This window comes from Apaloderma vittatum, unplaced genomic scaffold, assembly GCF_000703405.1.
Source record: "Apaloderma vittatum isolate BGI_N311 unplaced genomic scaffold, ASM70340v1 scaffold42697, whole genome shotgun sequence".
Classification (NCBI taxonomy): domain Eukaryota; kingdom Metazoa; phylum Chordata; class Aves; order Trogoniformes; family Trogonidae; genus Apaloderma; species Apaloderma vittatum.
The window spans coordinates 2,908-16,214 of NW_009728696.1; the positions used below are offsets into that span (position 1 = coordinate 2,908).

General features: G+C 43.1%; 1 protein-coding gene across 1 annotated transcript in view; it reads right to left on the reverse strand.

Moving 5' to 3' along the window:
- Nucleotides 1-3,915: 3,915 nt before the first annotated feature.
- SETD7 (SET domain containing (lysine methyltransferase) 7) overlaps nucleotides 3,916-13,307 on the reverse strand; it is a gene marked incomplete at its 5' end in the record, with an annotated part of 11,349 nt that continues 1,957 nt past the window's right edge. The window contains 6 exons of the mRNA XM_009874146.1: nucleotides 3,916-4,241; nucleotides 5,203-5,360; nucleotides 5,943-6,060; nucleotides 7,162-7,243; nucleotides 8,910-9,099; nucleotides 11,158-11,359. Of these exons, the coding sequence (XP_009872448.1) occupies nucleotides 4,061-4,241; nucleotides 5,203-5,360; nucleotides 5,943-6,060; nucleotides 7,162-7,243; nucleotides 8,910-9,099; nucleotides 11,158-11,359 (931 nt within the window). The remainder of the gene's footprint in view (nucleotides 4,242-5,202; nucleotides 5,361-5,942; nucleotides 6,061-7,161; nucleotides 7,244-8,909; nucleotides 9,100-11,157; nucleotides 11,360-13,307) is intronic.

Below are 13,307 nucleotides of genomic sequence, written 5' to 3' on the forward strand. Positions count from 1 at the left end.
AACCAGTCATTCAAGAGCTGCCTCTGGGCAAAAGCACAGGCCATCCTGGTGTGTGCTGTTGCAACTGTGGAAAAAGCCAAAAGGCTCTCACAGCTCTCACTCTGATGGCTGAAGAGCTGCATCCACCCATTTCCTTCGACTTTTTCAACAGTTAAGACTTCTACATGTTCATGTAGGTTAAGGGTTTTTTAATTACTACAAAAGAAAAAAAAAAGGAAAAAAGCCTTCTCAGGTTTGTGAAGGAAAATCACGCATTTTAGTAGATCCTAAAAAATAAAATTATAGCACGAGATTCAACTTGAGACACCTCTCCCAGGCCTAAGCCCTTTTCCCTCTTATTCAGAGGAGTGACCCAGCAGCAGGTAGCTCTCAACTGTAACTTCTCATGCTCTCTTGCCTCCAAGATTAACCGCTTCTCCAGAAAACTAAGCTTCTGTATTCTTGGTGACAAGACCGCAGTGTTGCCATAGCAGGAAGATCCATTTAAGGTTTGGTTTTTGGTTTTTTGTTTTTAAAAAAGAGACAATGACCAGCATCTAATACAGGCTGACAGAGGCTCCTTCTCATACATGAGCTCAGGGAACAACTCTCCCATCACAGCAGAGCCACGTGCAGCACTGCAGACCAAAGGCAAATGTTGGGAACCAATCTGTACCTGAAAAGAAGCACAATTCCAGGTTCTCTGAAGCCATTCTTTAGTCAAAACAGGCACTCCGAGAGCCAGCTGCTCGCCCAGGCTTAGCTGACAGGCATCAGATCTTCTTCCAGTTTCTGTGCCGACAAAAGTCTTTGGCCAGAGTCTGAGAAGCAGATCATCTTTACTTATTGCATATTCACCAATAGTCAGCTGCATTCAACAGACTCAAATGGATCACCCTGCACAATGACTGCTTCCTCTCCTCCACCTTAAAACCAGGTTCTGGTGTGGGTCTCGTGTTACTACTGACACAGTTTTGCTAAGCTCGACTCTCTATCCTGTGAGCCCCAGAAGCTGAGCTGCAATACGCTGACCAAGTTAAGGCATTATTTGGAGTTCTGTAACTAACCTGTGTTTGAACCTGTGGTTTGCCAACGCACACCTCTCAAAAACCTCTGAAGGACACACTTAGCCCTTTCGCTACACAGTGGTAAAAACCACCTCCCCAAACCACCCCCAGCCATCTCTAGTCTTTACAGACCGCAAAGAAAAAGAAAACAAAGAGGAATTCAAAGGCTTGGTCCTGAGTCAAGCCAAAGCAGCTTTGTAATCACAACTTTTATAGAAGGTTGGTCACTGAAGAAGGGGTCTATAGGAGGACCAATAGATTTTAACAGAGCAGAGGGAAACAGGACGGCAGAGCTAACAGAGATGACAGCCACAGCTAGAGCTAACGGAGACAACAGCCACAGCTGTGGGATGCTACCAGGCTACAGGCATAAGCAATAGAAAGAGAATATGCTTGACTGTCATCAAGTTAACAGCTTTTGAGAACACACAGCGGACACCTCAGTGCCTTTTTTCCCTAGAATTTCTCTATTGTAGGATGCAACCTTCAAACCTGATGTGCAAAGAGCACCTGTCTTCTATTTTTCTCAAAAATCAGGCAATATGGAGACTGACACATCGATTAAAACATAAGCAACTCCACATGAAGGGGAGATAGAGGAATCAAGAGTCTGTTCAGGAATGAAGCCAAAAGAGCTCTAGAGATCACAACATTTTAAGCATGATTCTCTAGGGGGTACAAAGAGGCCAGCACTCCAAAGCGGGTTATCAAGACTGCAGAAGGAGTTGCCATACATTCACAGCAGGGTTCAGTCACATGTCTCCTGTCTCCTCTTCCCTGCAAAAGTCTCAACTTTGCCAGCTTCAAGGTCCTGGCAGAACAATCCACAAGACGCACAGAGCAGCTTCCCAGCAGAGAGGCACGCTTTTCTGAAATGGCAACAGCCTGAAATAATGTCCTGCGGACAGGCAGGGAAAGCTCAAGACATGCATATTTCTTTTTGAGTTTCATTTGCTGAAGCCGTGCTGCCCATCGGCCTTTGACAACTCTCCCTCCACCTGTGAAGCTCAGCTCTGTCTCCGCACACTCACCCGAGTCCCTGAGCCGTCACCTTTGCCAGTCACCTGCCTCGGATGAGAAGCGGGGCTGTTGGCTCAAGGCCTCCAGCGTGAGGAGATGGGTGGTGTCAAAGCTCACCTTCAGATCGCTGCAAGAAAGCCCTGAGCCTGCTTGATCCCCGCCCCAGCACACGCACAGAGAGAGCAGCTTTTGTGCAAGCTTAAACGGTGAGGTGCTGGAAAAGGTTTGTGATCAGTCACAGGGACTAAACGGAGCCCCAAGTTTAGAGTTGTTCTTGCTGAGAATTCCTGACTTCGTACAGGTACCAAAGCAAAGATTCTCAGATGGCATGAAACAGCAACCTCAGCCTTTTGCTTGCAGGTACCTACCCCAACACATTCTCCATGTCTAGCTCCCCAGACAGCCAGATACCTCCAACCCTTCAAGCAACCAACCAAAAGGTGTTGCAATGGAAAGGTAGGTCCGATTTCCAAACCACTTATGTTACATATATACAAGCTTTTTAAAACTACGAACGATTAAAGAAAGTGTTGCAAATGCATCTGAGTTTTTCCTAAGCTGCTAAACCCAAAAGAGAGCATCAGAGTCCCAGAAGGACTCCAGTATCCAGACTGAGATGATACATTATTCCTCTCTGATACAGCATTAGGCAAGACCAGTACAGTATCTGAAAAAAATGCACAACAATTTCCCTACCCCTGAAAAACCCCAGAACCCAGCCCTGCAGATGAATATTCACAAGCCCTCACTGTTGGCTGCAACAAAGCTATGGATTAACTGATGTTTTTAAATATGAACAGTGAGTGGTGTTTTTACATTCATTGTTTGTCTTTCAAAAACAATCTTTTAGTATCTTTTTTTTAAAAAAAATCTTATTTTGATATCTCCTACTATATTAATTTACTGTGTCTTAAACCAGTACTACTAAAAGACAGCTACAAGGCTATATTCTTTGTCAACTGAACATGTACAAAAGGTACAGCTCTCCCTAACCAAGTACTACAGCCTGCCCTCAAATACGTACACCTCCTTTCAGAGAATTCACGTGAGATGCGAGTATCTCGCCTCTAGAATTTTTGCCTTGAGAACTGGCCGCGTTAACAGGTGAAATACACAAACCAACTCACGGACACTAATGCAAGTAACGTGCTTGCCTTCCAGAACATGTACCTCTGGAAGTCCTTCAAGTAGCGAATCCATTTTCTTCTTTCAGAAAGTCTTCATGCAAAGAATAGCTTCATTTGCGTGTCGTAATCATAAATTAAATTAAATAAGCCAGCCGTAAAGGCTAGATAAATATTAGGTTTGGACATGTTGCTATACTATTTAGAGAGCCACAGAGACCAACACACAGCACTCTCACATACACACACAAGCCTTTCCACTAGTTAGAAAGGATTTTCTCCTGCAAAAGAGGATTTGTAGAAAGAACAACGTCCAGACAAGAGGAAAGGGGAGTTAAAACCCAGCCTCCTATATGCTAATAAATAAACTGCTCTATTGCAAGATTCAGATCAAAGGTTTAAAAAGGCAAAGTTATGCTACTATTAGAGAATATCAAAATATTACTGTTATCATCACAAGTGGCATATATGCAAAATGCAGTTGCACAATAATGCCTAGGCAGAGAGAGAGCAACACTAAGTCTGCCGACTAAAAGTGAACGATATACCCATTTTAGTTTTCTGTCTAGTCTTTTGGCATCTTTGCATATGGTGCAAAAGCAGAAGCTACCAAAGAAGAATATCACATCTCGTATAGAATATTAAATAATTTCTCCAGATAAGACTGGTGCAACGCTAGCTAATTTTAAATTTGCTATGAGTAACACAGTCAAACCTAGTTAGTATGCAAGAAACTTATCTCTTAACACAGAATGCAAAGTTATGATGCAACAGCATGAACAATCCCTGGTTGTCCAGTATTCGGTATAAAGGTAGTGCATAGATCCAAGTTTCTGTTTCGGTTTGCTGAACGGAGAAGGAGTTCCCACTTCACTTTTGCTGAGCAGCCTGGAAAGCTTTCAGTTCCACCTGGTACCACTCCGGTGCTTCTGGACCGTTTTGCCCGACAGGGTTGTGATCGTATCCGTAAGCCACTGTTAATTCTTCGTCTTTCTCCACAGCCCTGATGGTACGGATACACTTGATAGGCCCAAAGCGAGGATGAACAAACCTAGACAAGAGAGAAAAAGCACTTTTGCTAGGCTTACCTATCAACACACGGCTCCTTCAGTCCCTTTTAGAGTTTCAGAAGTCACTCACAACTCAGACTAATACCACATAATCTGGTATCAGCTGAGTAGATGGCTCTGGCTCAGCCTTATAAAGACTTAAGTGATAAAGGCAAAAATACAGATGTATAAAAGCTTCTTTCTGTAGCTCTCTTATCTGAAGTTTTTCAACAGTCCTGCAACATTCCTTGTTTGTAATAAATATATAAAAGAAAGTTAATCACTGGCACGTGCCTTGGGTTAAACATCTGCATGACAGGAAAACAGTAGAGATTATGAGAGAGTGCAGAATACGAAAAATTGCTCATCTTAATTTCCTCAATACCAGACAATCATAACCTACCTCTGTACATCTTCTCCCAGGGTCCCACAGTAAAGAGAACAGGATTATTTAGTGAAGGAAAACTATTTTCTACAAATGTATCTCCACAGCTCTGTTTGTTTATACATTGGTATGAAAATATTTATACTTTTGAGCATCAGTAGCTTCCTAGTGCTCTGCACCAACTGCAAAGCAGCAAGATGCTTATTTTTTGAGTTCTGGAAATGACAGCCTATCCGATGGTGCTGGCCAAGCATCTGCAGTTCAGCAAATATAGTAGAGTCCTAGCCATGCTAGGATTTAGAGAGCTGTGCTTATGCATTTTAGAATCAAGAGGCAGATCCTACAAGTCACGATGAAATTACCACAGTTGCAAACTTCAAGGTACTCCACAGCCCAAGTCCCAAGAGATATCACACGCCCGCAATGCCAACCCGTTTCCAACTCGGCCCAGGTGAGCAGAAGCTCCTGCGGTGCCCAGACCCCCTCACTCCAAGCCGCATCGGCTGCTCCTCGTAACACCCTGTGAGCCCAGACTGCTGGGCTGCAGCTCCCACTCTGAAACACAGGGCTCTACTTACGGGTCATAGATGCAGTTAGGAGTGAAAGAATGGTTGGCCTTATGTCCCAGCGAGGCACAGTACTTGGAGGCATGGTTGTAGGGCTCTGGCACGTCTATGACTGTTTCGTCATCCAGGGATATTGTATTTCCATTGAGGGCCCAGTCTCTGCTGTCTACCTGGTTTGGAAGACAAAAATCCAGCGTGTGTGTGTGTGTGTGTGTGAAGGGGTCAGCTTTGCCAGCAGTTGGAAAGTAAACATTCAAATACAGAATCACAGAATGGTGTGGGTCGGAAGGGACGTTAAAGGTCATCTAGCTTCAACCCTCCTGCAACGTGCAGGGATGCCTACCACCAGACCAGGCTGCTCAAAGCCCTTTCCAACCCGGCCTTAAACACTTCCAGGGATGGAACATCCCCACCCTCTCTGAACAACCTGTTCCAGTGTCTAGCCACCCCCACAAGTCAAGAATTTCTTCCTAACATCTAATCTAAATCTACTCTCAGTTTTCAGTCATTACACTTTGTCCTTTCACTACACCCCTTGATAAAACTAAAGCTTTTTCCATGTGTAAGTCATTAACAAAAAACCACAATGCTACAATTTCTTCTCTATAAACACAGGTGAACACGCACTTTCTTTCAGTTAAACTCCATTATATTGAACCTTAAGGGTGGGAAGTGGGTGTAAAATCCTATTATAAGAAAATTATTTCAGAAGGAGCAATGAAAATTCAGACTGACTTTTTTCTCTCCTTTACCTCCTGATGTGTAATTCGCACTCCATTGTAAAAGGACATAACTGTACGGGCTTCTGCTGCTATTTTCGAAAATAATCCTTCTCCAGCACTGGAAATGAGAGAGACATCAACATACACCCTACAGTGGAAAAAGGGCATGGAATTAGCGACTGGCTACAGTTTTCATTTTCAAGAAGTATTACCACAACTCTACTGGCATAAAGAATAGTACTTCAATAGAATAATAAAACTAACAACAATAACTCAAAATCTCCAAATGCAACTCCTTCTCCTTCCTCTCTTCCGTATGTTCTCTGTATTTTGGCAAAACAGAGATTTGGTGGGAAGGAGGGGGACTTTATCTATTATTATTTTTTAAAAGTTCCAGTCTGCTCTTACTCTTCAATGACAGCTTCAACTCAGGAATACCCTCAATCACAAACCAGAATCCCACAAGTTCCCACTAAGCTGAGGTTGCTGGTGTGTAGCTGCACAGATTATTAGTCCACCGATCCAAAGTCTTCAGGGTGAAGCCCTATATTTTCAAGCACTTCATGCAAATTAATGCCAGCATTTTACTAATCACTTGTTCAGATATTTCAGAGCATCAGAAAAGGACTACACTTGAGATATCTACAGAGTAAGGCCTCTTAGTCCAGGTAAAAACTGTAATTGTGGAATAGCCATGGAAGAGATAGGTCACTGACTGACTATGATGAGACAATCGCTGAGGAACGTGTTTTGACATTACAGGGTTGTCACAAACAGGATTTCACTTTCCTCCAGTTTGATGATTTGCTGTTGTCACTTTGCTACATGTGTGGGGAGAAAACTTTGGACAACACGTGCCATTCAGCGAGACACAGCAAACGCAGCATGCTGCAAGCCAAAGCTAGTTACACATCTAGATAACAAGAACAGCACAATTTTTTTCTCAGAATGTTACTCGCGCCCAGGACTTGAGTGAACATGTCTTCGAAATGCTAAGACATTATGCTAGTTTAATCTCTTCAGAAGTATTGCTGTGTTCTATTGACCAGAGCGTAGTTTTATCGTGCGGAGCAGAAAGAAACTCAAACGTGGACTGATATGTTGTAATGGGTTCCATTTCACAAACTCTTACACACTTATTTTTTAGATTTTAAATGAGGAACAGTTTGCAAAATTAGGCCCTAAATATGTAACAGGAAAGAAACATGGACAATATTGAAAGAGGGGAGAAAGAAAAAAAAAAGCTTACCTCTCTGACTCATAAGGATCAGGAAGAAGTGCGTTTGTAGAAATGCAGGATGAAGTAGATTTGTCAAAACTGTATACTGGGCCTTAAAAAAAAAAAGAAATCAACGAAGGAAATAAACTAATTGGCAGTACTCAAAACATGCAACCCTTAACTTAATCAAGATATTAAAAAAATAGATTTTAATGACTGCAAAAAATAAATCTTATGCTTTGAGAAAAAGAGGTATTAAACAGGCCTGCACCTTTAAGAAGTCTTCAGTGAGATACTGTTTCTTGGTTATTTTTTTCCCGTCAACATACTACAGTAGCAGTATTATCACACAAAGCTGATATTTATGTTCTTCAAGCTACCAACTATTAAAGGAGGGCTGGATAAGTCTTTCAAAACTGACTCTCAGTCTCTAATTAAAATTAAAAAGCAAAGCTAAATTAAAAGGATATATTCAATACCACATTAATTATAAAAAAAACCTCCCTTGAACTATTTAAAATACAAAATGTTTCTAGTCCAAACCCTGAAAATCCTTCAGCCAGAACATAATGTTCGGTAATCACAAAGTACACTTTCTACAGTCATTTATTTCCTGCCATTAATAAACAACTCAGCGGTATAGCTCTAATTTTATCCTTACATCCTTCTACAATCAGCTGCCAGAAGTTTAGGCAGTTTTTGGGAGACAGGCTAAGATGCAGGTAGAAATAAGATGGGAAACAAAACCAAAACACAGTATTAAAAAGTTTGATGAAAGACCATTGCCCCCGGTGTCCAAGATCTGCTCTGTCTGAAGGCAGCTTCCTCCAGAGTGTAATTCAATCCTATTTACAAAGCACACCTGTACCCTTCCAGAACCCGTCTCCTAAGTTACGTTTTGATCTGCTACTACAACCGAGAGATTGGCAAAAATAAAAAAAGTCACAGGCATTTGCTTCCCAATGCCTTTTCACTACGTTTTATGTTCTCATTTTATGCCAAGCAAAACAGTCTCGCTGGCAACACAGCGGACGTGTTAGCGTAGTCCCTGTGTATTACTCATGGCCTTGTCCTGCAGCTTAACCCACTCACCTCCAAACCATCACACACACCTCGGAGAAACAAAACTGCTGCAAAAGCACAGGGCCAAGGCATCCCTGCCCTGGAGAAGGAACACTGGCTGCTCGGGGCTAAAGGACCACCCTTGACCTCACAGCACCTTTTTTTCTCTCAGCAGACTGAAGGCTGCGGGTGAATCAGACCGTTACACAACAACTGAATCTGGTTCACTAATTCCAATCCCTGTGTCCTTTCAGCCCCATGAACGCAGATGCCAGAACATTCACGGCGCTAAACATACACTGGCACAAAAACCAATGGACAGAGCTACGACCAAAGCACGGCCTCCCGTCCCTGCTTTTATTGACTTAACAAAACCAAAGCCTGGAGCTGTGCCAGCGTTAACACGGTCAGGCAGGTTTTTGTGCTGGCACAGACGGCGTGTGCGCAGGGCTGTGCCCGTGAGCACGCTAGGGGGGGTTTCCGAAATACAGATGAGCAGCACCATATGTGGGTCACTGCTCACTCGTTCCCTGAGCAAACGGACCGCTCGTTTCTGTCCAACTTTATAATTTAGCAAAAGAGCTTCTTGCCAACACATTTATCCTCTCACTGCAGCCAGCCTTTGGAGTCTCTAATGGAGAACATTGCTGCAAACAGCTTGATTTCTGTGAAGAGGTGGTAACAAGTATACATGTTTCTGTGTTAGCTGAACTTACTGCCTGGTACTACTTCAAACTGAGGTTTCCCATCCTCTACAGATGTCAGAGTTGCCAGTTTTGCTTCTATCATTTCTCCATCTATGAACCTTCCGGAATATGCAGTCTTTCCATCGGGGTACACATAGGCTATTTTCTCTCCTGTCATCTCCCCTTCTTCATTCACTTCTCCCACAAGACTGCCTCCATCCTGAAAGCACGGGCAAGAAAAAGCAGAGCGTTTAGTTATATTTTAGTATCTTCAATAAATGAAAAAGGGTTTTCCCAACTTTTTAAAGAAGCAATCTAAGCTACAGTAAGTTCAGATGTGAGATCATGAAAACGAGTGAGAAACAGACACATGAAGAAGCTGGGTGAGGTCATTCCACCCAGGACAAACCCACTAAAAGAAATGAACGGTGTTTTCTATGTTGTTTGAAATAGGTAAAGCCCAAGGTCTTTCCTTGCACGTGACACAAATACTGAGTTTGAATGGGCAAAATTATGTGAACAGTCTGGCAACCAAGGCTCAAAGACAAACACAAACTTAATTTGAGTTTTCTTAGTATGACGCTGTGCTGGAGGAAATAAAAAATTAAAACGCTGCCTTGCTCACTGCTAATTCATGGTACATCAAATGAGCCTATTTAAAAAAAAAAGAAAAAAATTTGCTGGACAACTGGAGAGTTTCTCTGTCCCAGCACTCCCCTACTATGTCAGGTGGTACTCAGTGGGAACAACTGTATGCTGAAAGCCATCATCAGCAACACTTTTCCTCTCTAATGTTGACACATTTTAGCCCTAAGCTTTGCCATCTGTGATTTGCCTGCAACTCCAGTTAGGTCTATTTACAGAATTGCAGAATGAGATGCATAGATTAGCACAGGTCTAGCAACTTCAGCTGTTTATTTCAAAAAGGACAAGGAAACCTCTTAAAATAATGCCCTGGAGCAAAACCAGCAGGTGTGACATGGAAAAAGACTGATTTAGATCAAGATCGCTGCGCACAGGCTCTACTTCAGAGCGGCACCATTTTGTTCCACTCCAAGGATGAAAGAGCTTCAAATATACTGTAGTAAGAAACAGTGAACCTTAAGTGTGGTTAAAAATTTGTGCACATAGCATCATGCACAGAACCATGAATAAACAATCACTTCCATGGCAAGAGTGCGTCATGGTTTGGTTTTTTTTTGAAACACCTTGCATCCTTTAGTCTGGCAAGATGATCAACAATCTCTAAACATCCACACGTCCAGAAGGTACGTCAACACTTTGTCAGCTGCAAAATGAAACAGGATGCATATGACCTGAAGGGTCAGCTGTATTTTATACAGTACTACCGAAAAAGTGCTAGCTGTTTGGCAGCATAGACCCAGTGCTGGTTGATCCTAACACATGCGTAATGGCAATAGCGAAAACCAGTAAATAAAATGCACAACGGTGGGCATTTGAAATTAATCTGCAGCTAAAGTGTGTGCAATATGTAGCACAGAAAGAGACTGGGTTTTGACTAGCAGTTTAAATACATGCACATGCTTCCGCCTCCTCAGCACAAGGTAACGACTGAACAGTTCAACTCTGGAGTACTGTGTAAGGCTGAATAGGAATTAAAATATAAAAAATTTACATTATAAAACCCCACAGAACTAATAAAACCATTATTGCCCTAACCTGCATAGTTATAAAAGCACATCAAAAATTTCTCCAGAGCTTTCCAGAGGAATATCGGAGTGTTTACCAGGAATCAGAAAGATACAATTTTGGTTTGCTTAATGAGCAAAGCACTTGTCCACACTCCAGTCACAGGCACAGTTACATTTGATTTATCAAGTGAAGCCAGGCTTCACAACATACCCTGCAGACACAAAGTCTTCCCTCCTAGTTAATTAAGAGCAGCAGGTTGCAATAGCTTGCATTGCTCCCATGCTCCTCATCTGCCGTCAGTGTGGCAAAATCACTGGCCCAGCCATCCCAAGGAGACACACGTAAAAGCACTTCCAAGGGGCTGGGTACCTTGGAAGATGAAAATAGTGGAGGCATCTCACCGTCTTGCTGAATCGTGCCTACTGGGCAAACACTGAACAGTGAATAGGTTTATCCGTATGCTGGATGATAATCCAGTCAGGATGCACAGATCTTCCACACTCAGATTCGTGTGTGTTGTCTTTTGGATAGCTGGGTCGTGATGGATGTTTGTTTCAGCCAGGGAGAAAAGAAAGACACATAACGGTTCTATTCTGCAATAAAGAGAGCAAGCGGTCAGGCTTACCGGGTAATAAATCCAACAAACTCCATGTCGAATATTGTCTTTATATTGCCCTTTGAATATCAGCCGCCCATCACTGTCATACTCCTGGGCTGGTCCGTTCAGCTCTCCATCCACGTACGTGCCATGAAGGACCACTCCATCCTCGTATGTGTAGATTCCCTGGCCTTGCAGGGCATCATCAACGTAGTACCCTTCCAGGGTGCTGGCAGAGAGAGAAAGAAAACAGCTGTGGAAGACTATTCACCTCTTCTGAGAGGTGAATCCAAAGGCTCAACATGAGGCACAGCGCAATCCTACTTCTCTGCTCATCTTTCTATGTATTATTGGTACCAAAAGGCTGAGGGGAAACCTTCAAGAAAGTCAAGTGCTAGGAGGAAGTAACTGTTGGCACCTGGTCTGCTATTGCTGAGTACCCTAAAACCGTCCCCGAAACACACACCAGCATCATAACCGCCACAGCTTTTCTTGATTTTCTCAGTGGCCTCTCCCCTTCTCTGGAAGATCTCCCTTTTTCTAGGGACCACCAAAGGCAGAGAACAGCTTAGGCTGTCCTGTCACTGGGGTGCGCTGCATGGGCATGGCATCGGTCTTCTAAATTACGTTGCTGAGTTGTTTTTTCCTATAGGCTGGAGCGGCAAATTACAGCAGTGAATGGACACTCATAGTCAAAGATGAAATTATTGCTCAGGCAGGCAACCCTCACGTCAGGATCTTCTACCTCCTACATTTGGATCTTCTACTGGCAACTCTCTGGTGAGATGAAACTGAACTGCCACACAGGTGGACCACGACAGGGCAGGAACTCCAGCCTGTGACCAATTCAGTGTCAGCTCAGCAGCGACTTGCACCGGATTTGCTAAAAGCACTGTAATTTTTCATGTACTTCCATAAAATAGAACGCAGCCTATCACACAGAACTAGTGCTGTTCTTGGATTTGAACAAAGAAACATTTCACTTCAGTTTTGCCCTGCAAGCCCTTTAGACGGGGCACAGTACTATCTTGCAATCTGCTTTGTTTACTCGCTTAAAAAAAACACGCTGCTGAGAGAAACTACCAAGAATTAAAGCAAAACTGTAAAAGAGGATCTACTAAGTTATTTCTTTCTCAGGTTAGAACTAGCATAAGGAATACAAACTGGTTAGCTTTTATTTTAGCAAACCGTAAGCTGCAGTACATACAGTTTCCCTGCAAAATTCTTTTCCTGATGCAGGTGTGTGGGAGCCCATGACTCTACACGGTTTACAAAACTTTACAAAACAGATTTTCAAGAGTTGCGGAAGGAATGTTTTCTCAGAATTTACTTTCTGGTTTCTAAAGCTTCACTCTCTGTTTTTTGCATAACTCTGACAAGCTGGCTGAGGTTTCCATGGGAAAATACACTACAGTAAAAGCCTCAATGCAAACCAGATGCATCTAGGATATCCACTACCTAAAAAATCAACCAGTGAAATCGTTGAGGGGGAGGGGATGCTCACTGCAATATCCTTAGAGGTATTAAAAAGTTGCGCCGATAGACCCTGATCCACTCATCCCTCACTCCTTGATCTCCCGCTTTTCCCTCTACATGGGAGCATTGAAAACTTGTTCTTAAAAATAATACCGGTCTCTGCTGTGCTCTGGGAGATTACGAGTTTCTGGTTACCGGAGAACAGCAGCTGCAACTCTGTGCCAAACACGGCTCTCATGCTCACAGTTGTTGCGCAAAATGTTTTATAAAGTACACTCCAGTAAGCATTAACACCAGCGAAAGCTCCAGTACACTACCCAAAACTGGGAGTACACCAGAGGTGAAACGTCCCTCTCTGACAGAATACATAGAATACGTTGGGTTTTATTGCATTTTTGAAGGGGGAGGAAAAAACAACTGGTATTTCATTCCATGTTTCCACTCGCTCAAAATAATTAACAGGAAGGGAGTAGTTATTCCAGTCAAGGGAAAAGTTTTCACCGAGGTGAATGAGGCAGCCAGGCAGCCAACCTGATTTCCCAACACTGAAAAAATGAGAACGCTTACGCTGCTGCCAGTCCAGCATCTGACAGGACTCAACTATTCCCGAACAACAGACCTACGGCAGCTCAGCTGCCAGCAGTCTGTGAGGGGAACAGATCCAGGAAAGCCGAAACCAGCTCACTCACCGCACCAAAACA